Source organism: Mus musculus, chromosome 5 (genome assembly GCF_000001635.26).
Source record: "Mus musculus strain C57BL/6J chromosome 5, GRCm38.p6 C57BL/6J".
NCBI lineage: Eukaryota > Metazoa > Chordata > Mammalia > Rodentia > Muridae > Mus > Mus musculus.
The window spans coordinates 33,738,134-33,764,241 of NC_000071.6; the positions used below are offsets into that span (position 1 = coordinate 33,738,134).

At 47.1% G+C, this 26,108-nt stretch overlaps 1 protein-coding gene and 1 pseudogene across 2 annotated transcripts in view; one reads left to right on the top strand and one right to left on the bottom strand.

Moving 5' to 3' along the window:
• Positions 1–1,539: 1,539 nt before the first annotated feature.
• The window catches only part of Letm1 (leucine zipper-EF-hand containing transmembrane protein 1), a 43,045-nt gene continuing 18,476 nt past the window's right edge, over positions 1,540–26,108 (bottom strand). Inside the window, exons 4-14 of one of the 2 annotated variants that reach the window (NM_019694.2) lie at positions 24,326–24,469; positions 23,447–23,584; positions 22,590–22,793; positions 14,359–14,478; positions 10,609–10,740; positions 10,028–10,168; positions 9,243–9,377; positions 8,107–8,241; positions 6,883–7,070; positions 5,509–5,647; positions 1,540–4,479 (exon numbers count right to left, since the gene is read on the bottom strand). In NM_019694.2, the coding sequence (NP_062668.1) occupies positions 4,330–4,479; positions 5,509–5,647; positions 6,883–7,070; positions 8,107–8,241; positions 9,243–9,377; positions 10,028–10,168; positions 10,609–10,740; positions 14,359–14,478; positions 22,590–22,793; positions 23,447–23,584; positions 24,326–24,469 (1,626 nt within the window). In that variant the 3' untranslated portion in view covers positions 1,540–4,329. The remainder of the gene's footprint in view (positions 4,480–5,508; positions 5,648–6,882; positions 7,071–8,106; positions 8,242–9,242; positions 9,378–10,027; positions 10,169–10,608; positions 10,741–14,358; positions 14,479–22,589; positions 22,794–23,446; positions 23,585–24,325; positions 24,470–26,108) is intronic. The other variant, XM_006504034.4, reaches the window with a different exon arrangement.
• Gm10059 (predicted pseudogene 10059) lies at positions 21,202–21,512 on the top strand (annotated as a pseudogene).

The following is a 26,108-nucleotide window of genomic DNA, read 5'->3' on the forward strand; positions in this document are numbered from 1 at the left end:
GGTAATCTGGACGCCCTTTTCAAGTCCAGGGCTCTTGTTAGATCTAGGGAAAGCTAGCACCAAGGGGTTGGTCCACAGGGACAGGAGTGGTCCTGAGAGAGTCAGGGGCCAGGTCAGGCTGCTGCACCACCAGGGTTTCCTGGGCGGCCACTGCATAGGGAGGATATAGTATGTGTGGCTCTATGTCATCAAACACCTGCTGCTGTCTAGTCTTCTCTGGAGGACTCTGCTCCACTGCCTTGCCTTTTCAACATGGTTGGTAATGATGGTGGATGGTTTCTTGGCCTGCTTTGGCTAGTACCAGGAACAGGCTGGCTCCCAGGACACTCCTGTTTACTGCCACTGGCCTGTGGCTGGCTATTATTCTGGGTTGGGGTAGATCCTAGTGTTCAGAGGACCAGCAACAAGAATTATCTTCTGAGTAGGAGAGATGACTCAGTGATCTATTTAGAGTACTTGCTGCTTTTGGAGAGGACCTGGCTTTATTCCCAGCACCCACATAATGGTCACAACTATCCATAACTCCAGTTTTAGGGGCTATCACCTTCTGGACTGTGGGCACTGGACATACACATGTTACACATGCATACTTTCAGGCCAAACAGATAAAAAAGAGAATTATCTTCCCAAGAAGGGAAGAAACCAGTTGTGTGTCAAGTGTCCTGTTCTTTCAGTGAAACTCGGGCACACAAAGCTTTCCTCAAGAGTGACTTAGGGACAGGGCTTGAGTTTATTGTGTAAGTCTACCTCATCCGAACATTAGCTTTGTTCTCAATACAGCAAGTGGGCGTGCTGTGCTCTTTTTTTTTTTTTTTTTTTTAAGATTTATTTATTTATTATATGTAAGTACACTGTAGCTGTCTTCAGACGCACCAGAAGAGGGCATCAGATCTCATTACAAGTGGTTGTGAGCCACCATGTGGTTGCTGGGATTTGAACTTCGGACCTTCGGAAGAGCAGTCGGGTGCTCTTACCCACTGAGCCATCTCACCAGCCCCCGTGCTGTGCCCTTTAAATGGCTGTCCTTCCTCACCAACAAGCAGTTCCTACCCTTGCCCTGAGACTTGTACTTCTTGAGCCTGGGGACGAATGTGACCTCAATCAAGCATTCTAGAAGGCACCAAGAATGGCTCCAGGAGGCCACACACTACATTCTGGTGTCCTGGGCTGGGCAGCAGTCACTGATGAGCTCAGAAGGGGATACTGTGACTTTATCCTAACACCCAGACCCCCCTCCCAGCTAAGGTCCCAAAGCAAGTACCATGGCGGGACCTGGGGAATTGCTCCCACCAGGCACACTGTCCTCCTCAAGTCCCATGGCTGGATCCTGTCTCTGGACTGAATAGTAGATGTTGTGTGGGCATAGACCACATTTCCCTGGGATTCCTCAGCCAAGGTCCTAGCTCCTGTCCACCCCGCACAGCTCCTAAGGAAAGGTTCGGCCCTGAGGTGATGTTCTGTGGTTGTCTGAGCGCTGGCAGGCCAAGAGAGCCTGGTTAGGTGTGGGAACACCCAACCTGGACACACCACTGTACAGCAGACAAGTCATCAGTGGCACTTTATTCAGTCAGTTCTTACATCAAGGTGTTTAGAAAACATCATGCTGCCTGCTAGCCCCGCAGGGCCCTGGGTTAGCCTAGGGTCTAAGAAGTCCTTCCTTGTCAGCTTCTATAAAACAGGGCTGTAGCACAGGATGGGGGTACATGGGCTTCCTCAGATAGGTCCCACAGGTCATGAGCCTGGAACCAAGGCTTGAGCCCCCAAATGCGAGCTGGCACTCACCTAGGGGCTGAGGGGAGAGTCAAGACCCACTAAAATCCGAAAACACACCTGGTGACCACAGCACAATCATTAGAGCTCAAGGTGGTCTGAGTTTCCACTCAATGTCTTGAATAGATTGCTCAGGGCTCAGAAGTATCACTTTGCGCTGTTACATGAACATGGGAGATGTCTACACATGATCTAGCTGGAGGCACTGGGACCCCTGGAAGACAGAAGAGGGTATAGAACTTGCTCCCCTACCATGGTACTAGGAGGCGCAGCCTAAGACCATGAGAATGGCTTTTAAGAACTGTATGGTACCCTTCACATTTGAGATGTTAATAGGCCAAAAGGAGCCTGGAATTTAGGTGCCAGCTCTCCAGATCCTGGTGGGAAGGTGGTTCAGAGTGGAGAGAGGAAACGCCAGGCTCCTGGGTTGAACCCTTAATTTAACAGGTGCAGACATGTCAGCTCCTGAACGTACACCCTGGGCAAGTGCTGAGGTACAGGACAGAATGACAGTTGAAATACAGCCAGCTTTCAAATGCTCAGTCTGAGTACAGGTCTCAGTCCTGGATCCTCCATTTCTTTTTTTTAAGGGGGTGGTGGTGGTGGTAGTGGTTTGAGACAGGGTTTCTCTGTGTAGCCCTGCTTGTCCACCTGCCTTTGCCTTCCAAGTGCTGGGATTAAAGGCGCACACTGCTATCACTGCCTGGTGGATCTGCTATTTCTAACCCTGACCCAGGTCAGTTAAGCAAACAGATGTGAGGACAACTCCAAAAACCAAGGGAAGCATCCACTGGCAGACCTAGCACGTGTGTTTGCTAAGGTCCTGCAGTGAGGTGATGGCGTGACCTGCAAGGACAGAGTCCAGAGTGGAGGGTAGAGGTACAGTAGGGAATTCCTGAGGCAGCAGCAGACAGTACAGGCCACTGACAGTACCCAGTAATACACTAAAGGATGAAGACGATGGGCAGACACAGGACAGCTCCAGACTGCTGGTCATAGGAGATACCCTCTACTGTGGGGACACACCTGGCAACCATAATCTTGTCCTCGTAGGGACACCAGGATTCAGATTTAACCACGGAGCCACTAGGCTCCTTCTGCTGTTACTATGCACAGGTTTACATGCAAGAATCACCTTATTCCTGCTTAGCATAATGTTTCCTTTAACAGTTAAGAAAGAAGTTTCAAGAAACTGAGAATGTCCCATTCTGCTCACTGCTTCTCTGTACATGTTCCAGATCCTGTCTGGAGTCAAGGATTTTTTTTCCCCTGGACAGGGACTTGCTAAGTAGCCTAAGCTGAACTTAAGATCTTCCTCCCGTTGCGCTCCAAGGATGGGGTTACAATGTGAAGGTGGTGGTGAGGCCACAGGACACCCAGCCCTGGCCTGTCCATGGAGCCATTTCCAAATGAGAAAGGCAAAGAGCTCTAGACTGTCCACTTAGAGGGGTGCCAGTGAACTGTTGGCGGGCAGGGAACACCATTCTGAAAGCTTTGTGGCATCACAGTACAACTTCCTCACTTCTTGGTGGCTGGAGCACAGCCATGAACATTTGTGCTAAAGAAGCTGGAGCCTTGAGCCTACAACATACAGAGATTCCCTTGTGAAGCCCCATCTTGCACATTGCCCTGTGGGTTAGGACTTGAATTTTCTGTTACAAGCCACACAAAGCCTCAGGTATATTCAAGTTGCAGATGTCAGTTCTATCCCCAAGGCCTGCTCAGCAATGTGAATGCCCAACAGAAAAGATTTCATTTTCAAAGGCTTCTTCAATGTATGTCACCCACTATTTAGGAATTACTCATGAATTAGGCAGACGGTCATGTATGAAAAGTCAGTACTAGTCAGTTAAAGAATTATTAAGTGGTGACCAATGGTGAACTCAAGAGAGCGCTAGTCAACATGTCTCGGAATCCATACAGGATACAGACACTGCTGTCAGGGACCTGCAGTTATGACAACTGTGAAGGCGTGAGCAGACACATCTATGTACATGGGCAATCGGGAATCTCAATCCCTTGGACTGACGGCAGTGTCCTCAGAGCAGAGTGGCCTGCATCTGTGTTATCTAACTCCTAGCCCAAGGCCTATGAGGACACATAGCAGACACATGCTCTGGGCTCCACACAGGTGCTGAGGTCCAGCTGGTTCTCCCTCGCCTCTCACAGGCTGGAGGCTCGCTCAGATCCTGATCCAGGAAGGACACATACAGAGAAATGCCTTCCTACTGAGCCTGGCCAGAGCCATGTCTGAAGCTAGGGATCAGTGTAGGGCTATGATCCTATTGGCAGCTGTACCTTAACCCAAGGCTTAGGGCCGTTCAGTACCACACCAGAGCATGAGTCCACAGAGCCACCCTCTCCGGCTCCAGCCAGACTGAATCTTCGTGGAATGATGAAAATTAAAAATTGCTTCATTATGGAAGTTTCTGATTTATTCCAGACAAAATATTAGATTTGCCACTAAGAATCACCTCAAAGCAATCACTCTTGTGTGTCATGCCCCTGTGGCTGGCACGGCATGATGAAGGCAGACCTGTGGGCCAGAAGCTGGCAGCTCTAATTCTTCACTTCTGCGGCCTCTTTCTCAGCCTTCTCCTTGGCCTTCTCTTTCTCTTCTATCTTTTCTTCTTTCTCTAGTGTGGCCACAATTTCAGCTACCTGGGTGGTAGAGATCTGAACATCTTCTTTGTTCACCAAGTCGATTACCTACACACAGAGGAGGGAGACTTAGGAGGGGCTCCACCACCGCAGTCACCTGCTGTCCCTCAACAGCTCCGGGAGACTCCCCCTCTGAGCCATCCTCTAGGTTGGACACTTGCCATTTTACTGCATGCTATGGGTATCTGGTTCTTTCTGCTGCTCAGACCTCCAAGAGTTATAGACTTCACAGCGAGGGTGCGGCACCAGTTCCCATAGCACATGCATGTTTGATAGTGCCTGTTTTAAAATGGAACTAAAGGAAATTAACCTATAGTTCTGGCTATATAAAGAAAAATCACAAGCTGGCCAGGTGTACTGAGAACCAAGATGACAGTGGCAAACTTTTTTCCCTCAAGACCATAACATATAATTTCAGTAGGTTCATGACAGTTTGCAGGCTGGAGCCCAGGCTTCCCTTAGAGGCTGGATCTGGACTCAGGTCTTCTCGGCTGACATCCCTGGAGCTTAGCTACTATTCCTACTAACTCTACCTACTCAGTATCTTTCAGGCAGCCCCAAAGGGATCCTGGCAGAGGTGTTGACCCTGTTCCTCAGATCCAATAGGGATGCAAGGTCCCACAGTACATGTGGAAAGATTCCAAGGCGGCATGCAGGGGCATTTTCTTATCTCACCGGTATGTCTGGAACTTTAGTAACTTAATTCCAGCGTGATTTCAAATGAGAGCAAAGGGCTAAGACACTTGGGCTTGCAAACTTGACTTCCCAACAGTCTTCCTTTTGAAAGGATTTGTTGATTTTTACTATGTACATTGTTGTTTTGCCCCTTGGCGTGTCTGTGAAGGTGTCAGATCCTCTGCACCTATAGTTACAGACTGTTGTGAGCTGCTCTGTGGGGGTAGGAATTGAACCTTATTCCTTTGGAAGAGCAGCTAGTACCTGTAACCAATGACTAAGCCATTTCCCCAGGCCCTTCCTGATCGCCGTACAGCTCTGAATAAGCAGCCCCCCCACAAACCCCTGGGCCCTAGAACAGGAAAGCAGCCGGGCTGGCCTGGCGCAGCCGCACTGACTCACCTTGACAAGGTCATCGATGTTGATATTGCCGTCCTTATTATCATCCAGGGCTGAGGTCAAACTGATGAGCTTGTGCTCTGGAATGTGCTTGATTTGCTTCATGGCGCTGATGAGCTCAGTGATGCTGATGACACTCTCCCTGGGGAGTGCAATCTGCATGTGACATTGGCCAGGTACCTGCTCTCATGCCTTACCCACAGCTCTTTCCATAAGGTCTGACACTGGAGCCATGCATGAACTGGAAATATCAGCATGACTTCTCCCACAGTGAGATCCTAAGCCGCTTTCCCTTCAAGATGCAAGGCTAGCATGGGCGCTTACAGAAAGCATCCTTGGATGCTGGGGAGGTTGCTTAGTGGCTGTCAGTGTTCTACTATGTGAGGACCTGAGTTCAAATCCTCAGAACCCATGTAAAAACCTGGTAGTGATCACACATGTGTCTATTACCACAGTGCTATTGGGTGGGGGCAGGCATAGGAAGATCATGGGCTTGAAGGCTGACGGCCTCCATGTACACATAAGCATGTATACCAGCACACACACACACTTATAACATAGCACATATGCAAATACCACACTCACACACATGCTCATGCATACCACACACACACACACACACACACACACACACACACACACCTGAAAAAAGTTTTGAGGCTGGAGAAATGGCTCAATCGTAAAAAGCAATTATTGTACCTGCAGAGGCTTGAGTTCAGTTCCCAGAACCCATGTTGGGTGGCTCACAGTTGTCTATAATTCCAGCTCTAGGGGATCTGACACTTTCTTTTGGCCTCCATGGGCACCACACACATGTGCATCTCCCCACAGTGGGGAGCACCACGTCTTCCAGTCTGTCAGCAACCAATTCCAGGACTTAGAGTAGAAGCCACGCTGTAGCCATCTGCCTCACTGTGGAGTCTATGGTCAGGACACTGTTTGCTGGTGTCTGCTCAGGAAGGCAGACTGTCCACAATGGTGTTATACCAGGGTTAGAAAAGTGGGGAAGCAGCTGGGCAGTGGTGGCCAGCACTTGGGAGGCAGAGGCAAGCAGATTTCTGAATTCGAGGCCAGCCTGGTCTACAGAGTGAGTTCCAGGACAGCCAGGGCCACACAGAGAAAAGTGATGAATCAGGAGAAGGCCTGACAGTTTGAAGAACCAGGAACCAAGTTCAAAAAGCTCAAAAGGATGGGAATTCAGGGAAGAGGCAGGTCTGATCTACCTAGGTAAAACAAGCATGGAGATACAGAAACTGAGCTGTGAAGGGAGGAAAAATGAGAGCAGAGATCTCTTGTAATCCTGGCTGCCCCTGGCCCTAAGTGAGGTGGGCAGGTAGAGGTCAAGGAGATACACTTTGGGACTAGAGGCCCACTCACCCTGTTGGAGTGCTCTGGCTGGGGCCCAGCTTGCCATCCTGTTGAGTGGTCTCCAGCTGTGTGATCAGGCCATCGATCTGCCCGATCATCTGCTGCACTCGCTTTGACAGCCTCTTGCTCGCTGCAGATTCTTCTATGTACTTCTCCTCACCCGTCTTTGAAAGTTCCTTCTTGATCTCCTGTAAGTCCTAATTTAAAAAGTTTACCCCCCAAAAGAGGGAGGGCTCTACATTAATTTGAACTTAAACATTAAGTCGTTAATTTGAACTGGGACGGGGCTCAGTGGTACAAGGTACTATGCACCAGGTCCTGTGCTTGACCCCCAGCTCCACAAAACAGAAAGCAACCAAACAGAAGAATTAAATTCAGCCTCAGGAACTGCAGAGTCTTATTTCTCTCATGCAAACTTATTCTTTTTTGTTGTTGTTTGTTTGTTTGTTTTTCGAGACAGGGTTTCTCTGTGTAGCCCTGGCTGTCCTGGAACTCACTTTGTAGATCAGGCTGGCCTCCAACTCAGAAATCCGCCTGCCTCTGCCTCCCGAGTGCTGGGATTAAAGGAGTGTGCCACCACTGCCCGGCACAAACTTATTCTTATTAATTTATTTTTGTAAGTTCAAACTTTTAAAATCTATTCTGAATTTCAACTTCCTTTGTAGTTAGCAATGAATAAATACAAAGGCTCAAGGATGCCTAAGCACTGCCTTCTTTATATGGGTCAGAGGTCACAGGGCTAAAAGCAGGGTGAGGAGCAGAGGGAATAAGGCACTGCCTTGTCTGGTGAAAAATGTGGTTTCTGGTGGACAAGTCACATAACCAGAGGAGACTACCACAGGGAAGAGGAGAGATAGAAATTGATTTTTACCAACAATCTCTAAATCATTACTTTTCAAGTAGAGTGGGGATAATGGTATTGTTACCTCAGAGTAGAAAACAGTGAATGTTGGGGCTGAGGATGTAGTTAGTGGAATAGCACTTATCTAGCATTATGAAAGAAAGAAAAGGAGGGAGGCAAAGAAGGAAGGGAGGGACAACCACTAGATTAAAAAAGAAGTAACATGGAGAGCTCTGAATGAAAGCATGATTTCAAGCATTAAGTGACTAAGTGACTAAGTGTTCCCATGACCCCTGGTTTCTGACCGCTATCTCTATCTACTTACACCCTGTTCCGTGTAGGCCAGGGCAGCTGATTAGGCTGGTTACCTACAATGGTGCATATCCACCCACCTCACTGTAGTCCTGGACGTCCTCTTTGAGCAGCTCCAGCTCCTCCTTCTCCTTGGTCAGGGACTTCTTCTGCTCCTGCAGCTTGGAGCAGGCGTCACTGAGGATGTCAATCTCCTCCTTGGTAATCTCTTCACCCTGGAGAGAAACGAGGACGTGGATAAACCTAAGTCCAGGGAACAATAGCTTCCGCTCTTCTCTAAATGCTGAAAGCCTTTCTGTTCATACCACACAGGCAAGCGCTTGAGGACAGCCCTGAGCTATGCTGGCTATTCCCAAATGCTTCTTTATATTCCCCAGGATTCCATTCCCAGGCGAGATTGGCCTGCCTTTTGCTCTCTCGGACAGCCTTTGTTTTCTAGAACGTTACAGGAGACGGATTACCAGCTCTGCTACTTTTTATCAAATCACCTATTTTGATGTCTAATCTGGACAGCAACACCATAATGGCCTTCCCCTTCTTAGTGGCTTCTAGTAACTAGAATGACAGCTGCTATGAATGTCTGTGAATAGGTGTAGAGCAGCTGATGCTAGGGTAGAAGTTTGCTACTTTAGAGAACCATTAAAGTGGTTTCCAAAGTGACCCAGGCCCTCCACATCCTCACCAACCCTGGATGAAGGGCCTTTAATGCTCAGGAGGCACAGAAAAGCAGATTATCTGAGTCTGAAGCCAGCCTGATCTACAGAGCAAGTTCCAGGACAACCAGAGCTCCACAAAGACACCCTGTTTTTTTTGTTTGTTTGTTTGTTTGTTTGTTTGTTTGTTTGTTTTTTCCCCTGAGATAGGGTTTCTCTGTATATCCCTGGCTGTCCTGGAACTCACTGTGTAAACCAGGCTGGCCTAGAACTCAGAAATCCGCCTGCCTCTGCCTCCCAAGTGCTGGGATTAAAGGCGTGCGCCACCAGTGCCCAGCTGCTATCTTACATTTTTAAAAGATTGTTTATGAGTATGTACATAGGTGTATTTTGCCTATATGTATATCTATGTACCACATGTCTGCCTTGTTCCTGAGGAGGCTAGAGAAGGGGGCATTGGTTCCCCTGGACTGGAGTTACAGACAGTTGTGAGCTGCCTGAATCAAATCTGGGTCATATGGAAAAACAGGCAGTGCTCCTCGTGCCCTGGTCATGCAGCTCACCTTCAGACCTTCCAGTACAGGTGCCGTATCCGTCAGGACCTCTGAGGGCAGGATCACATCATCCACTGGAGGCTGAGGCTCAGGCCCTGGCCTCCCAGGGAGAGTGGCTTCCGCTACTTCTGGCTGGATGTCCTTCTGAAATGCAAGCAGTACCACACTGTCACCTTGGTCACCTGGCTTTGGTTCCACACTCAGCATGTCGCCCTGACAGGTCACACTTGGAATACTCTGCAGTGATCGGGAGAATGACTGATCACTATCCAGCAGCAGTAATTTCCTCCACCCACGATGAGCCAGCCACCTGAGGCCACCTCAACAGATTCAGTCTGAGCCTGTTGCTCCACCTCAGGGACTGAGTCTAGGTGAAGCGATGCACATGAATAACCTAGGCTTGAACTCCAAGCTCCAGTGACATTACAGCTTCCTGCAGCTTCTGAGACCACAGAAGCCAAGAGTGAACACAGTCATGGGGAGTCAGCAACTGGCAGGAAAACAACCCTGAGGTGGGTCCCTTGGTGATTCCTGCTTGGTTGCTAAGTTCGCCCCTCCTATGCCAATGGTGACCAGAGAGTTAGAAGTCACATCATGTCTTCTACTGCACTGTCCCTGAGAGCTATGACTCTACAGCTAAGCACTCCTGTGCCCTTGAACCACTCTGACCCCGGCAGAGAAAGACGGTATAGGTCTGAGAGCCACATACATAGCTACAAGACAGGCTCTAAGGAATTTGGCTGGGACAGCTTTGGCTCCCACAGAGTGTCTGTCTGTCAGTGCAGGCTGCTTACCACAGCCTCAGAGGCTCTCTTTAGTTCTTCCAGGTGTTCTTGCTGGATGGCGGCCTCTTCCTGCAGTGTGGCCTCCAGCTTCGCCTTGTTGTCTACCTTTTCGCCCTCCACCTCGGCCACTTTCACCTGGGCCTCCTTTGCCTTCAGAGGAAAGGAGAAAGAAGGTAACTGTACTGAGCCTGAGGTGCCAGATCTGAAGTTCCCTTACCTCTCTCTGAGCAATGTTACCACCCAGACTTCATACAGAACAAGAGTACACAATGGCATGCTACCGCCCGCGTTTAGAGGTTTTAAGGCTTCGAAGGGTAAGGTTCCCCACCCATAGGGGACTGTATGAGTTAAAGCATAAGAGAAAAATAAAATATAATGCATCAGTTCAGATACGCCACCTTGGAACTGCTATGCCTGAGATTGTACTAGATAGGAGGCTGGGCAAGGAGACAAACCAGGGCGCTGATGAAGAGGCTGATGAAGCTGATGATCCAAGGGCTCCTGGATGAGCTCCCACAGCTGTGGAGGTGAGGGGCTCATCCCAAGCCCACAGAGATAAGGAGTCAAAAGGGTCTTCTGACAATACATACCACAATTTCTGGAAGGGTCTGCAAGGTGGACTTCAGCTGGTCAGCAGGTGAGAGGGTGTCTGGGAGGTACATGGCCCGGGACAGTATGAGCAATGATGTGGGGATCTCGTGATGCAGGTGCAAGTCCAGCCACTGGAAGGAAAGCGCAGTTACTGGGCATGCTGTCCTTGCCTGACCCACAGCCCCAGCACCTCTCCTGCAAGGTGATGGATGCCCACCTGTTTCCTTCTGTGGCTCTGTTTAGTTGAGAGATACAAAGTCTGGGTGCCACAAGCAAACATGACTGGAGCAAATCGGTTCAATAAGTCACTAAAAGGCATTTCCCAAAGATGGTATTTCAAAAATATCTTCCAAGGGCTGGAAAGAGCACTTGCTGCTTCTGCAGAGGACCTGCGTTCAGTTCCTAACATTCCCATGGCCACTCACAACTCTTTCTAACTCCAGTTATGGGGGACCTAACACCCTCTTCTGGTCTCCATAGGCACTTGCATGCATGAGGTATGCATTCAAATACCCATACATAAAATAAACATTAAAAATATACCCAATATATATAAAGTATACACATGCATGCCCGTCAGTAAACTGAATAACTGATCATCAGCTCCAGGTACCTTGAGAATGGTTAGTGTGCTTTGAGCTTAAACACAGGCTGGTACACTGACTGGCCCAGGGATGGTGGTGTTTACCTGTAATCCCTGCCCTAGCTGAGGCAGGAGGATCACACAATCTATGGCAACCTAGGCACTTAAAAAATAAAAACAGGCCTAGAGTATGATACACACATTCATTATATGGTACCTATTACTATTTGTAACTTATTCGTTTACTTTACATCTATTTATTTGGAAGGGGGTGGCAGCACATGCCACAGAGACACATGAGCTGAGTCAGGGAGAGACGTCTGGGAGTCGCTCTTCCCTTCTATTACATGGGTTCTGGGATGGAGCTCAGGCTGTCAAACGTGGAGCACCTTTACTCCTGGAGCTATCTTAGTGGCCCAGGTGTTTAGACAGAAATAAAAATAACTTTAGAAATGCTGAAGCAGGAGGATACCCAGACATCTGAGGCCGGCCTGGGGCATATAGTATGAGACCTTTCCTAGAAAAATGTTCCCACTTTCTTTTTTGAGTTTTGGAGGGCAGGCTTACACCTTTGATCTCAGCACTTGAGAAGGAAGGGGCAGAGGTGAGTGAATCTATGTGAATTCAAGACCAGTTTAGTCCATACAGCAAGTTTTAGGACAGCCACGGCTACAGAGTAAGACCTGGTTTCATACAACAAAGAAACAAAATTTTTAGAGGGCAGAGGCTGTAGCTCAATGGCAAAGTGTTGCCCTAGCATATGTGTAGCCTTTGGCTGAACCTCCAACACTATGTAAAAACAAGCTGAAGGCTGATGAGATCGTCTAGCAAGTAGAGCCATCCCACCCCCAACCCCACGACACGGCAGGGTTTCTCTGTGTAGCTCTGGCTGCCCTGGAACTCACTATGTAGACCAGACTGGCTTTTAATTGAGAGACCAGCCTGCTTCTGCCTCCTAAGTGCTGGGATTAAAGGCAAAACCACACCTGGCTTGATACATTTGTTTGTTTGCAGACTATAACTTGAGATTGACGTCTAGATCCCAAAGGTGGAATGAGAGAACAGATTTCTGCAGTTGTCCTCTGACTTCCACATGAGAACAGAAAATGAGTTCACACTTATGTGCAGGTCTACATGAGCTCATGCCTATCAGGGTGCTTCACTGACACCAAGACAATCTCTCAAGTGGACAGAAAAGGCTGTTATGTTTTGTTCACACACAGGGCACTAGATGAGAAACAGCTCAGCTGTTAAGAGCACTTGTTCTGGTAGAGGACCTAGGTTCTGTTCCCTGCACCCACGTGGATGGTTACCATTGTCTATAACTCTGGTTCCAGGGGACCCAACACCTTCTCTTAACTTCCAAGGGTATGAGAACGCATGTGATGCATAATCATAGATGCAGGCAAAACAGTCATACACATAAGAATAATAAATAGTGCAAGAAGATCCACCTAACCCTCGAGAGACTTGAGGCCCCACGGAGTGGGAAGGTCTGGTGAGGGTAGGGGTGGGAGGATGGGGACATCCTCTTGGGCCGGGGAGCAGTTGGGGGATGAAGTCTGGACTATAAAAAAGGATTAAAGAGTGAATGAATGAATAAATAAATAAATCCAAGTCTGAGAATAAAGTAACTTTGAACCTTTGATATATATATATATATATATATATATATATATATGTGTGTGTGTGTGTATGTATATATATATATGTGTATGTATGTATATATATATATGTATGTATGTATATATATATATATATATATATATATATATATATATATATAAAAGGAGCCAAGTATGATGACACTTCTTTAATCCTAGCACTCAGGAGGCAGAGGCAGGCGGATCTTTGAGTTCGAGGCCAGCCTAATCTACAGATGGGAGTTCCAGGACAGCTAAGTCTACACAGAGAAACCTCATCTTGAAAACCAAAATAAGAAGAAATACTAAGGATGTGTGAAAAGGCTGAACAGCAGCAGCGTGAAGGCAGAAGCAAAGATGACCACAACCTTGGATTCCCAATTCACCAATAAGCACAGCCTTGGTGTGTGGCGAGAATCCATATGGTGAAGAAGCCTTTGGAAGACAAATGGTAAGAAAGGTCTGCAGAAATATGTTAAGTGGAGGGTGGGTACAGTACACAGGACAGTGGGTACCCACTCATCTTACACATGTGGACAGAACACGGGACAGTTGGGTATCTGATTTAGGAGGAAGACCAGGCTCATGGGTCATATCAATTAAGCCTTCTGATGTGAAGGATGACGGGCTGTAAATGCTACCTACTGCCACAGACATGCAAGGGGCTGCTGCATGAGGAACCTCAAGCTGAGGTCGAGTGCAGTGTCACATACCAAGCACCCACTCAGAGAAGGCCAGGCACAGGGGAGCTGAGAAGGTGCATGCAATGTGGCCTGAAACTTGATTTTTAGTTGTAGAAGGTCTTACATTTCTGATTGTTGCTGGTCGGTAAAGGTGCACCCCTTTAATTCCAGCACTCAGGAAGAAGAGCCAGGTGGACCCCTGAGGTCAAGCCCAGCCTGGTGTACAGAGCAAAGAGCAAGTTCCAGGACAGCCAGGACTACAAAGAGAAACCTTGTCTCAAAAACAAAAACAAAAGAAAAAACCAAAACAGAACAAAATCTTGTTTTCTTGCTTTTGATTACTTTGCCTTCACATCTGGAGTGCCAGGATTACAGATGTGTACAACCATGCTAATATGGCACTAGAGATCCAACCCAGGGCCTGTGCATGTTAAGCAGGTAGTATCTCAACTCACCTATTTCTTTCACTGTTTGTTTGTTCTGCAACACAGTCTTACTCTAAAGCTTAGGCCAGCCTCAAACTCTGATCCTTCTGTCTTAAAATGTGCCACACATTCAGGCTTCTGTGTGTGTGTACACTCTCTACACTGAGCAAGGATGGAATTCTGGGCATTTGTGCCAGATATGCATTTACTTGGGTCATACCCCAACTTCAGAGGCTTTTCTAGTTTGAAGACCACCCCAACCCACACCAAGCCAAAACAACAACAACAACAACAACAACAACAACAACAACAACAACAAGCAAGCAAGCCTGTGCTGGTCTGGAGCAAAGGTAGATGATTCCCAATAGAAGAAGAAGCTATGCACCTGCCCCAGCCAGCCATGGAGGCCACATACCTGTTTCAGCTGGCCCTTCAGACGGTCTTCTGTGACACCGAGAGCTCTCATGCCCCGTGCTCGACATGCTGCCTGCAATTCTTTTACAGTCAGACTGTCCACCCCTTCCTCAGAAATCAGCTGGAAGAGAAAGTAAGCCAATTATTGCTTTGCAAGATCATTCCAGATCTATGACACTGATGTTAACACAACTGGGGGAAAACTATTAAATTAGAAACCATTTTCCTGGGGCTGGAGAGATGGCTCATCAGTTAAGAGCACTTGTTGCTCTTGCAGAGGCCCTGGATTTGGTTCTCAGCACCCCACGGTAGCTCACAACCATCTGTAACTACAGTTCCAGGTCTGATGCCTCTTCTGACCTCCATGGGCACCAGGCACTAGTGTGGTGAACATGTAGGCAAAACACTCATATACATACAATTTTAAAAATGAAGGAGGAGAAGGTGGCAGAGGAGGAGGAAGAGGAGAAGCAGCAGCAGCCATTTTTCTGATATGTTTTGTTGAGGTATTAGGCTGAGGTATAGCTCAGTGCCTTGAGACTTAAGGGTCTATCCCTGGCACCCCTCCCCCCTCCAAAAAAAAAAAAAAAAAAGACAAAATAGTGCCACCAGAGCAGGTTCTGAGTCTCAAGTGACTTGAGACATCCAGAAAAGAAAAGGGCCCTGAAAACACACCGTGACTAGACTTAACCCCAGGCTGTCAGACATGCCACCTCTATGTATGCACCTCCTAGAGAAGATGCCAGGGGAGACCTGCTTCCTCCCGTGCTAGAACTCTGTCCTGCCAGCAGAACCAGCCCAGCACTGCCTGCTCAGGACCTGCCACAGAATGCTCAGTGTAGTGACAATCCAGGAATTTTGGTTTCTTTAAGAAAACACAGAAATATTATAAGAATGTTTTTATTTTAATCCCAGGTGTGGGGTATATGGCTGCTTCAGTTTGTCCACAGCAGCTGACTCTGACTTGCCTTGTGCTAGAGCAGGGGAGTGATTTTGCCAGCTGCAGATAGTTTCTGCAATTGTGTGACATTTGGAATTCTGAGGACTTTTCAGAGAGTATATAAATGTTAGGGCCCCAAGAGGTGCAGGGATGTTTGTTAGTCATGGTTTGTTAAGTAGTGGTGTGCAAAGGAGAAACAACAAGAAGAAACTAGATATTCTTCTCTTTTTTTTTTAATAGTACAGAATAGAGTTTATTCAGGGCATAGGGAGGGGAGTTAAGAGCATAGTAGAGAAAGGCAGAGAGAGAGGGGGAGAGAGGGGGGGAGAGAGAGAGAGAGAAGGAAGAAGAGGAGGAGGGAGAGAGAGGAAGAAGAGGAGGAGGAGGAAGAGAAGGAGATGAGAAGTAGAGACAGGCCATGAGGATGTGGAGAGGGGGGAAGGGACAAGAGGACAGAGAGGGGGCAGGAAAGCAGAGCAAGAACAAGAGAGGAGCAAGAGAGAGTAAGAGAGAAATTGGATATTCTGATGGTGAAGATCAAACTAGTCCCAAGGAACTTGATGCCCCTAATCAGCAGAAAGTAGTCTAATCATATCATTCTCTTTCCAATCTCTGACTTTGTACTCAGAGATCTCTTTCCTTTCCTTGCTACCCCTTTTTCTCTCCCACCTAGTGTTAAGAGGTTGAAAGGGTGGAAGAAAAGGGGTGGAGAAGGGTGGAAGAAAGAAGAACCGGCTAAGTAGCAAGAGATGGTTGCAGTTCACTGCCCACAATGTTGAGCGAGAGAGGCCTGATGCCCTGACGACACCTTGGCCTCATACTCAGAGGTGTTGTTCTGTCTCTGGTTACACAGGTCATTGTGACTCTGATTTGAAACACAGGAGACCTAGAGACCCAGAGGAAGCAATAGGCTGAGAGAGAAGCGAGGTACACACTGGGGTGCTACCTTGTGCTTGTCAACTCCTCAGCCTGCCACACCTATAATTGTAAATCTGTGCTATTGACTGCACCACTGCTCCATTTTTGAACTAAATTTTCTAAGATATTCAGACACATCCATACATAGGCAGGACAGAGCCATATTCCCCTGAATGAGGATCCCTTAGCTGCCTTTTGTATACACTGAGACTTGTTAAAGAATGTCACACATGTGGAAACACACAGAAATCACATAGTAAGAGCTCTGGAGTTCCCAAGGACACATCTGGCTGCTGTGGTCATCTAAGGTGGCTCTTGACGGATGGGCAACCCCCCCAGGCTGGGTGGATCATCCTGCTCACCTGTTTTCCCAGTAAGACGGGGGGGAGGGGCATTTCCAGTTTATTTACTATGCAATAGCTTTCTTGCCTGTTTCCCTCTGGCCTCTACAGCACTGTGTGGGAATATAGTGCACACTTATTACAGTTTACATAGTGGAGCAATTGCGCAGACGCTCAACTTCCTTTGCCTTCTCCCATTCCTGATCTGGTCATTTCATCTATCTCTTTTCTCTTCTCTTAGAGAACCACGTCACAAGTGCAGCACACCTCCCGCTTACTAGAAAGTAGTAATGAAGGCTTGTAGTGGGTTGGTCTGATGATGCTTGTTTTCAAATGTTAAATACTGGCTCTCAACAGCTGCTTGACCTCAATGGTGACAAGCAGATCCTCACAGGACACTATGTAAACCTTGCAGGGAAAGCAGCAAGTGACAAGGGACATAATGGCTGGAAAGTAAGTTAGAATAGCTCCTGCCCAATCTAGGCTATGGCTTGTATCTTTTTTACGGGATAGATAGAATGGTTAATTTACAAAGGCTGGTCACACTCACTCAAAGTTCCTCTATCTGTCTCTTTCCGATGCTCCAAAGTCTCATCTTGTACTGTATAATCATTTTGTGTGGAAAACTCCTTTGGCATTTGTATGTGTGTACAGTGTTGTACGTACATGTGTACATTTGCTTGTACTGTGTTTCTTTGGGGACCCGAGTCTCATCAGTTAGCTAGGCTGCCTGGCCAATAAGCTTCAGGGAGCCACTTGTCTCTACCTGCACCAGTGCTGGGCTTACAGGCACACACCACTGTGCCAAACTTTTTGCATGAATTCTGGGGATCCGATGCAGGTCTTCGTGCCTGTATGGCAGGTACTTTACCAACTAAGCAGTCTCCCTTGTCTCTGGCCATTCTTTAAGGAATCTGTGACAATTCTTGTGCTCTTTTACTTGGGAATGTCTTGGTTGTTCCTTATTCCTTTTTTTAATGTTTTATTGTTTTGTCTGAGACAGGGTTTCTCTGTGTAGCCCTGGCTGTCCTGGAACTCACTCTGTAGATCAGGCTGGCCTTAAACTCAAGAGATCTACCTGCCTCTGCCTCCCGAGTGCTGGGATTAAAGGCGTGCACCACCACAGCCCAGCATTGGCTGGAGACAGAAGCCAGTAGGGAAAAGTTACCCAGCTTCTCCAGGCTCCTTGGTTTCTTCGAGGAAACCACTGTTCCTGTGTTCTCGTCCTCCAGGGACACAGCTTTCTCGCTGCTCTGCACACTGTGTGGTGTTTGTTAGTCTGGCTTGGAGAATCTTAGCAAGAATTTCTTCAGATGTATCCAGTTGAAGGTTCATTCCCCTCTTTTTTTATCTTTTTCTTTTCTCCATTCATTTTCTCTCTCCTTCTCTTTCTTTTGAGACAGGGTTTCTGTGTAGTTCTGTCTGTATTTTTTTGTTTGTTTGTTTGTTTTGGTTTTTCGAGACAGGATTTCTCTGTATAGCCCTGGCTGTCCTGGAACTCACTTTGTAGACCAGGCTGGCCTCAAACTCAGAAATCCACCTGCCTCTGCCTCCTGAGTGCTGGGATTAAAGGCGTGCGCCACCATGCCCGACTAGTTCTGTCTGTCTTGGAACTCACTTTGCAGACTAGGCTGGTCTCCAACTTAAGAGTTCCGACTGCCTCTGCCTCCTGAGCATTGTGATAAACAAAGGCGTGCATCACCACTGCCCAGCTTACTCTGACTCTTACTGTCACAAATGCATTTGTGACATTATGAATTATAAATGAATTTGGGGAGCTTGGGGTCATTACTTCTTCCAGGTTCTTTGGTCCTGGCCACCCGTTTCTCCATTCCTTTGGATCCTTTTAACATAAACATTGGACACTGTGCTGCGAACAGACTGTGGTGCTACTCAGTGTTCACTGGCTTCTACCTGCCACTGTCAGAGGCAGCTCCTGTCCACTGTCCCACCCTCTTACTGCTGCTGCACCTACTGCCAGGCCTCTGGTGTGGCTTGAGCAGATGTTCACTTAGTTCAGTTGTAAAGTGTGTTTAAACATCCATATAACGGCTGCTTCAAGGTTTCTATCAGAAGCTTGGGCAGTGATGTGCTGTGGTTATAGAAATCTGAGTTTAATGTTGGCTTGAACAGCAAAGCTAGACTACTACCTTAAAACAAAGAACAAAATCTCTCTAGTTTCCCTACCTATCTCTCAGTACTGGCCTCTCTCTGCTCATTGCCTTTCTCAACCTATGGACCTCCTCCTGGTTCTAGGTTTGACAAGTGGTTTTTCTTCCTTTTTAACTTTAAAACATATTTATTTTATGTGTATGAGTGTTTTGCCTGCATATGTATGTATACTACATGTGTGCCTGGTGCCTAAAGAGGTCAGAAGAGGGTACTGAAAATCTGGAGATTTTCACATGACTTTAATCCCGGCAGGCAGAGGCAGGTGAATTGCTATGTTTGAGGCCAATCTGGTCTACAGAGCAAATTCTAGGACAGCCAGGACTACACAGAGAAAGCCTGTCTCAAAAAACCAAAAAAGGAAAACAAACAAAAAAAGAAAGAAAGGAAGGAAAGAAGGAAAGAAGGAAGGAAGGAAGGAAGCAAGCAAGCAAGCAAAGCTAAGCTCCTGACACGGGAGCTACATATGCTTGTGACCCACCATGTGACTGCTGGGAACCAAACACACATTCATTGTAAAGACAGCATGTGACTTACTGGTAGAATCATCTCTCTGCCCTTTCAGGTGAATTTTCAATCAAGTCTAGACACATGGATACACAGCAGAAGAATCTGGATGGAATTCTATTTTTAGCCTCACTGGCTTCCTCTGACACTGCTGGGTTGGGGTACCACTTTTACAGATGCTGGGGTGGGGTGGGTACCACTTCTTTTACAGATGCTATAGATACGATTTTGCAGCTAACAGACATAGTCGCTCTGGTACCTGGTTTCCTCAACCAAATACAAACCTTGACCTCTCTGTTTCACATCCTACAGTCAAAACCATCCCCTGGCTGCTTCTCCACAGGGAACAAAGGCACAGCACCAGTTAGTTTCTTGTGCTCTCTATCCCACTCCTCATTGAGGTTCCTTGTGGTCCAGCTGCTATATATCAAAGGTGTCTCTCCACACTGCTCCTTGGTGTGTTAAGGGATGAATTTTAAGACAAGTGAGGACACAGACTCCTCACTTTGCATTGGCTGACTCCCTAAGGTAAACACTCGTCCAGCAGGACTACAGGGTTGTCTGTACTCCCTGCCCCACTTCTGCTGACACCCTGGCTGCCAGGGCATAAAGTCCTCATTATTGTTACTGTTTCCCACACAGTTCCCAGTGACACCATAGGACCCCTGCTGCTCCCACCTGACACTTGTCCCTTACTACCTGCTGAGGACAGAAGTCAGCTCTTTGTCAGCTCCCTGACACCTTCCCAGAGTAAGGCCATCCTGGCAAGGGTGGAGGTAGCTAACCCTTGGGCTTGCTCACTCAGTGAGTTCTTCCTGAAAGAAGAATCTTGGCCATTACACTCAGTTCCTGTATTTCAGAAAAATAAAATAAGCAAGCAAGCAAAACCAAGAAGGTCAGCAAAGACAAAGACCCCAGATGCCCCAACCTATGACACTGAATGTGAACTATGATTAATATGTTAGGGAAAGAAAAATAGGGCCAGGTGTGATAATACATCTTTAATATTGGCACCTGAGAGGGAGAGGCAGGTAGATCTCTGTGAATTAAAGGCCAGCGTGGTCTACATAGTGAGTTTTGAGGTCAGCCTGGTATACAGAGAGAGTTCCAATACAGCCAGGGCTAAGTAAAGAGCCTTTGCCTGCCTTAAGATAGATAGACAGAGAGACAGATGGGGAGGGAGATATATGAGATGCCCATGCCTGTGTGCATACACACAGACACACTAAATAAATAAATGTTTAAAAAATTGTTTTAAAAGAGTTAAATGCAGCCGGGTATGGTGGAGCATGCCTTTAATCCCAGCACTTGGGAGGCAGAGGCAGGCGAGTTTCTGAGTTCGAGGCCAGCCTGGTCTACAGAGTGAGTTCCAGGACAGCCAGGGCTACACAGAAAAACTTGTCTCGAAAAAAAAAAAAAAAAAACAAAAAAACAAAAAAAAAAAAAAACCAAACAAACAAAAAAAGATTTAAACAAAACAAAACAAAAAAAACAAAAAAAAAAAAAAAGATTTAAATGCTAATCTTGACTACCTAGTGAACTGGCGGTTAGCCTGGGTTACAGAGACTCCTCAAAGCACGCTGGCTTGGAAGTCAGTCATGGTGTAATTATGGGTTTGACTGCTGTACTGAGCAAGATGGAGGAACAATCAAGGATGAGTCCTGACATCTTCCTTGGGCTTCCAGATGCATGTGAACCCACTCAAACATTCACCTTTCCCAGACACATGCAAACAAACATACACATTAATACTATACACACGCATGAAAAATGGAAGACGAAAAAAATGTAAAAAAGAAAAGTGAGTGGGGCTGGAGAGGCATCTCAGCAGGCCTGAGTTCCATCACCCCAGTTCCCAAGACACGCCCCCCTCCGATCTCTGGGGGCACCAGGCACACACATGGTACACATAGACATATGCAGACAAAATATTTACACATATAAAATACAACTTAAAAAAAAAGGAAACCCTTTCTCCTCGTTGGGCGTCTGAAGGCAAGATGGGTCACCAGCAGCTCTACTGGAGTCACCCACGGAAGTTCGGCCAGGGTTCCCGCTCTTGCCGTGTCTGCTCCAACCGCCATGGTCTGATCCGCAAATACAGGCTGAACATGTGCCGCCAGTGCTTCCGGCAGTACGCGAAGGACATAGGCTTCATTAAGTTGGACTAAGCAACCTTGAATGGATTCGACTGACTACTACCAAGTGGAACCGATCATGCTAGTATTTGTACACAAAGAATAAAAATGTGAAGAACTTTAAAAAAAAAAAAAAAAAAAAGGAAACGAGGGCTGAGGATATGTTGGGAGCCGCCCCCACATTCGCCGTCACAAGATGGCGCTGACATCCTGTGTTCTAAGTGGTAAACAAATAATCTGCGCATGTGCCAAGGGTATTTTACGACTACTTGTACTCTGCCTTTCCCGTGAACGTCAGCTCGGCCATGGGCTGCAGCCAATCAGGGAGTGATGCGTCCTAGGCGAAATATAACGCTCCTAAAAAAGGGGACGGGTTTTCCGCCATTCTCTCTCGCTGGCATCTCTCTGGCTCTGCGCGCCCTGCGCTCTCTCGCTGCCTAAAGATGTAAACAATAGAGCGCGCTCTGCGCTTTGGCGCGCCGGAGCTCTGGCTCCTAAAGATTATAGAAGGGGCTTTCGCTTTTGGGGCTGGGGGTTTTGCGCTCCTAGCTCCTGAAGATGTAAGCAATAAAGTTTTGCCGCAGAAGATTCTGGTCTGTTGTGTTCTTCCTGGCCGGGCGTGAGAACGCTATTAAGAAGGATAAAACTCAGGAGTCTGGGTGCTTACATAGCAGGGGAGGCTATGGATTCTCCCAAGGGGGGAAACAAACAAAACAAACAGAACAAAACTGAGGTCTGATGGTTTATGCTTGTAATCCGAGCAATCAAGAGTGTAGGGCAGGAGGATTGCCAAAAATGTGAGGCTAGCCTGGGTCATTTAGTGAGTTTTAGGCTAGCCTGAGCTATGTAAGAAAAAGGAATGACAAGAAAATGTAAAAGAAAAATGAGGGGGGCTGGTGAGATGGCTCAGTGTGTAAGAGCACCCGGCTGCTCTTCCGAAGGTCCAGAGTTCAAATCCCAGCAACCACATGGTGGCTCACAACCATCTATAACAAGATCTGACGCCCTCTTCTGGAGTGTCTGAAGACAGCTACAGTGTACTTACATATAATAAATAAATAAATCTTAAAAAAAAAAAAAGAAAAAAGAAAAATGAGAAGACTGAGCATTGTAGACTGAAAAGGTAACCAAGACACATGGGCAAGACACAAAGACAGTGTCAACCTCACAGTGGCCAGAACAGTGCCCTACAATAGGGGAGGCTTCTGGCCCACCTCACCTTATCATCAGCCTTTATGGACCTCAGGCGCATGGTGAGCTGGAAACGCAGGAAGTTGTTGGTGCCAATGGACTGAAGCTCCAGCAGCTTGCACAGTGCTACCAGCTGAGGCCTCGTGAGGTTATCCAGGGTCAGTTCATCCTCAAACAGTTTGGAAAAACGCATGATTTCCTCATTGCTGGGTCTCTCCCCTGTCTCCCGGATCTGCAGAAGTAATCCCAAGTATTACTCAGCATGCATTCTCCTGTCCCCACAGCTAACCTCTGGTCCCAGCTGGACGGAAGCAAGAGCGAGCAGACGCAGCTCTAGACCACCTACTGCTCTCCGAGCTCTCCCAGGAGCTGTCAGCCTCAGGCAGCTAAGCCTGGGCTGCACCATTATACAGAGGATCAGTACCCGCAGCACCATCCAGGCTGCAGTCTCCCAGGAGCCTGGGCGTGCCAGCTGTGGGACCAGCTCTGCTGTTTTCTTTCCATCAGGGCTGTGGGGCAGTGACCCAAGATCTCATGCCACAACCCCATTTCTCAGTGGCAGGAAGAGGCCACCTTTGTATATACCTATAGCTCCCGTGAGAGGGAATGAGCACAGGGAGTAGGCAGTTAGCTTAAGTTCTGTTCTAGGGGCTTGAGTCTGCTAAGGAGGAGGAGGAAAAGGAGGAAGAGGAGGAGGAAGAAAAGAAAAAAAAGAGGAGAAGGAGGAAGAGGAGGAGGGAAAGGAAGAGGAAGGAGGGAGGAGCAGCAGTAGCAGTTGTGGTGGTGGTGGCAGCGGCGGTAGCAGCGGCAGAAGGAAGGAAGAGGGAAGAAAAGACTCATAGTGCTTGACATTTGAATCATCATGTGACACGGGGAGTACTGCACCTTCTGGAAAAATGCAGAGAAATCTTTGGTGGCATTCCCTTTGGCTGCCTTGTTCTTCAGGGCCATTTCCTCTATGGTGTCCTGGAGAAACTTGGCCAGCTCCAGCTTCACCCTCAGCTCCTTCTTCAGCCTTTCCTCCTGTGAGAGCAAAGTGAAGGTTATACTCTAGTCCTACTCGGACCCTCTGCACGCCACCACTACCTGTCTCTACCATACAAAGTAGGTTCAAAGCCTGCTCAGACTGCTGCTCACTGCAAGAAAAGTCTCCCACATGCCATACCCTTCAAGGAACAAAATCTAAGTAAGATATACTCAAATATTTCTCAAATGGTTCATGTGAATCCCTAGCCCTACCTCAATAGCAGAAGTTGGTAAACTTGTTCCATCAGGGGCCATACAGTGAGGCTTTGGGACCTCTGGGGTCATTTGGTCTGATCAATCACTCGACTCAGCTGGTGCTTCATAAAAGAACCAGTGACACATATGAAACAGTGTGTGGAGGTCTGGATAGAATTTTAGACTCATTTTCTATTTGGTGTGTGTATGTGTATGTTGACTTACATGAGTGTGGACACTGGGTGTGATCAGAGGATACCTTGGTCCTTACCATCTACCTGTTTGAGACAGGGTTTCTTCTTTGTTGCTTGTGACTAGCTGGCACCCCATCTTTTGGGAACTGTCCTGTCTCTACCTTACATTTTGTCATAGGAGCACTGAGGTTAGCGGTGCACTACCCTGCTTGGTTTCTACATGGCTGCAGAGATTTAAGTTTAAGACCTTGTGCTTTCCTGCAAGTATCTCTTTACTTGCTTTGCTATGTCCCCAGTCCTCAGACTAGACTCATTCAAGTGTACTCAAAGTCCCTGTGCCCTTCCTTACCTTGATAGACTGGGTCTCAAATGTAGAGGGCAGCATGTTGGGGAAGAGCTTCACAACTACAGGCAGCAGGAATTCCATGAAGGGCACCACCACGAACACCAGGAAGGGCACTAGACGGAAGAGGTCCGCACAAATCCGGAGAAACTGCAAAGATGTGGGTTCATGAGCAGTGACAGAGCAGGCAGAGGTATTTCTCCCACCCTCACTACAAACTGAGCAACATGGTGAGGTGACTCGAGAGCTCTTGGCAGATACTTCAGAAACCTATTTCTCTCTTAGAATCCAAACTGCATGCCAATGGCCTTCAATAAAAGGGATAGGTACTAACTTACAGGTCACCAGATACACAGAGCATGAAATAAACAAAACAGGCTCAAAAGAAGACAATTTAGATAAGATAACAATCTTCGAAAGATGTCTTGGACCACCCCCTACAAGTAGGGGGCCTGTGAAGTCCTTCAAATGAGTTTATAATTTTCCATAGTGGAGTCTATTACAGGCCATGGTCTAGACAATTTCTTAGATGCTCTAACATCTTAGAAAGTACTCGCTTATTTTTAATGGTTCCAATCTCTATGTATAATTTTATTTTGATTTATTTATGTGTATGAATGTTTTGCTTGTAGGTAGGTAGGTAGGTAGGTAGGCACAGCATGTGTGGCCTGGTTCACAGAGAGGTCAAAAGAGGGTGTCTAAGAGGAGTTAGAGATGGTTGTGAGATTGAATACAGGTCCTCTGCAAGATCATCAAGTGTTCTAAACCACTGAGACATCTCTCCAGCCCCATGGTCTCAGTCATCCTTAGTTGCAACTTTTTACTGGGTTTTCTGGCCCAAGTGCAAGTTTTTCAAGTTTTTTGCTCTTGAACCTCATTATAAATCTGGTAAAAACATCTAGGAATAAACTATTCCACATCCTGACTATGTTTTTCTTGAAATTTCCACTGCAAAAATTAGTCTATAAACTTTAAACTCAAGCTCCCACAGTTTGAAGACACAGATGAAATCTAGACAAGTTCTTTGCCAGAATAGAACATGAATGGCCTCTAGCCCAATTCTCAATCAAGTCCTGTTTCCAACTGAAAATTAATGTTGGTGGCATGCATGTGTGTGCCATGGCCCACAATTGACATTAGGTGTCATTCGTTCATTATTGCTCTCCATCTAATGTTTGAAGAGACCATCTCTGAACCTGGAGCTTGATGTTTCAGCTGTGCTGGCTAACCAGTGGTCCCAAATCCTGCCTGTCTCCACAACCCCAGAGTTTATAGATATGTGCCACCAAGTCCAGCTTTAATGCAGGTGCCAGGAATCTGAACTCCGCCTCATGCTTTACAGCAAATACTTTAGCCCCTGACTAACTACATGATCTTTACTGGCCATATTTCTGTCAGAATTTTGGTCTTCTGAGCTCCTGACAGAATCACTCACTAAGCTCTGTACAAATTATTCCTTATACCATCCCAAAGGCTTAAGAACTGCAGGGTCAGGGTTAATGATGCATGCCCCTGTTTCTGGTATCAACATTCTGTATTAACACATTTTCTTATAACTGACTAAAACACCTGAGAGAACAATTCAGCCAAAGGAAGAATTTATCTTTGCTCATGGTCTCAGAAGTTTCCACCCATCATGGTACCCATGTATTGGCAGAGCAAAGAAGCTCACATCAGGGTAGCCAGGAGGCAACAACAAGGAAGCAGAGAAAGACAGAGTCACAAGGGCAGTGACTCCAGTGATTTATCTCATTTCCTCCACCTAGGGTTAGAGTGCATTAGATTACAG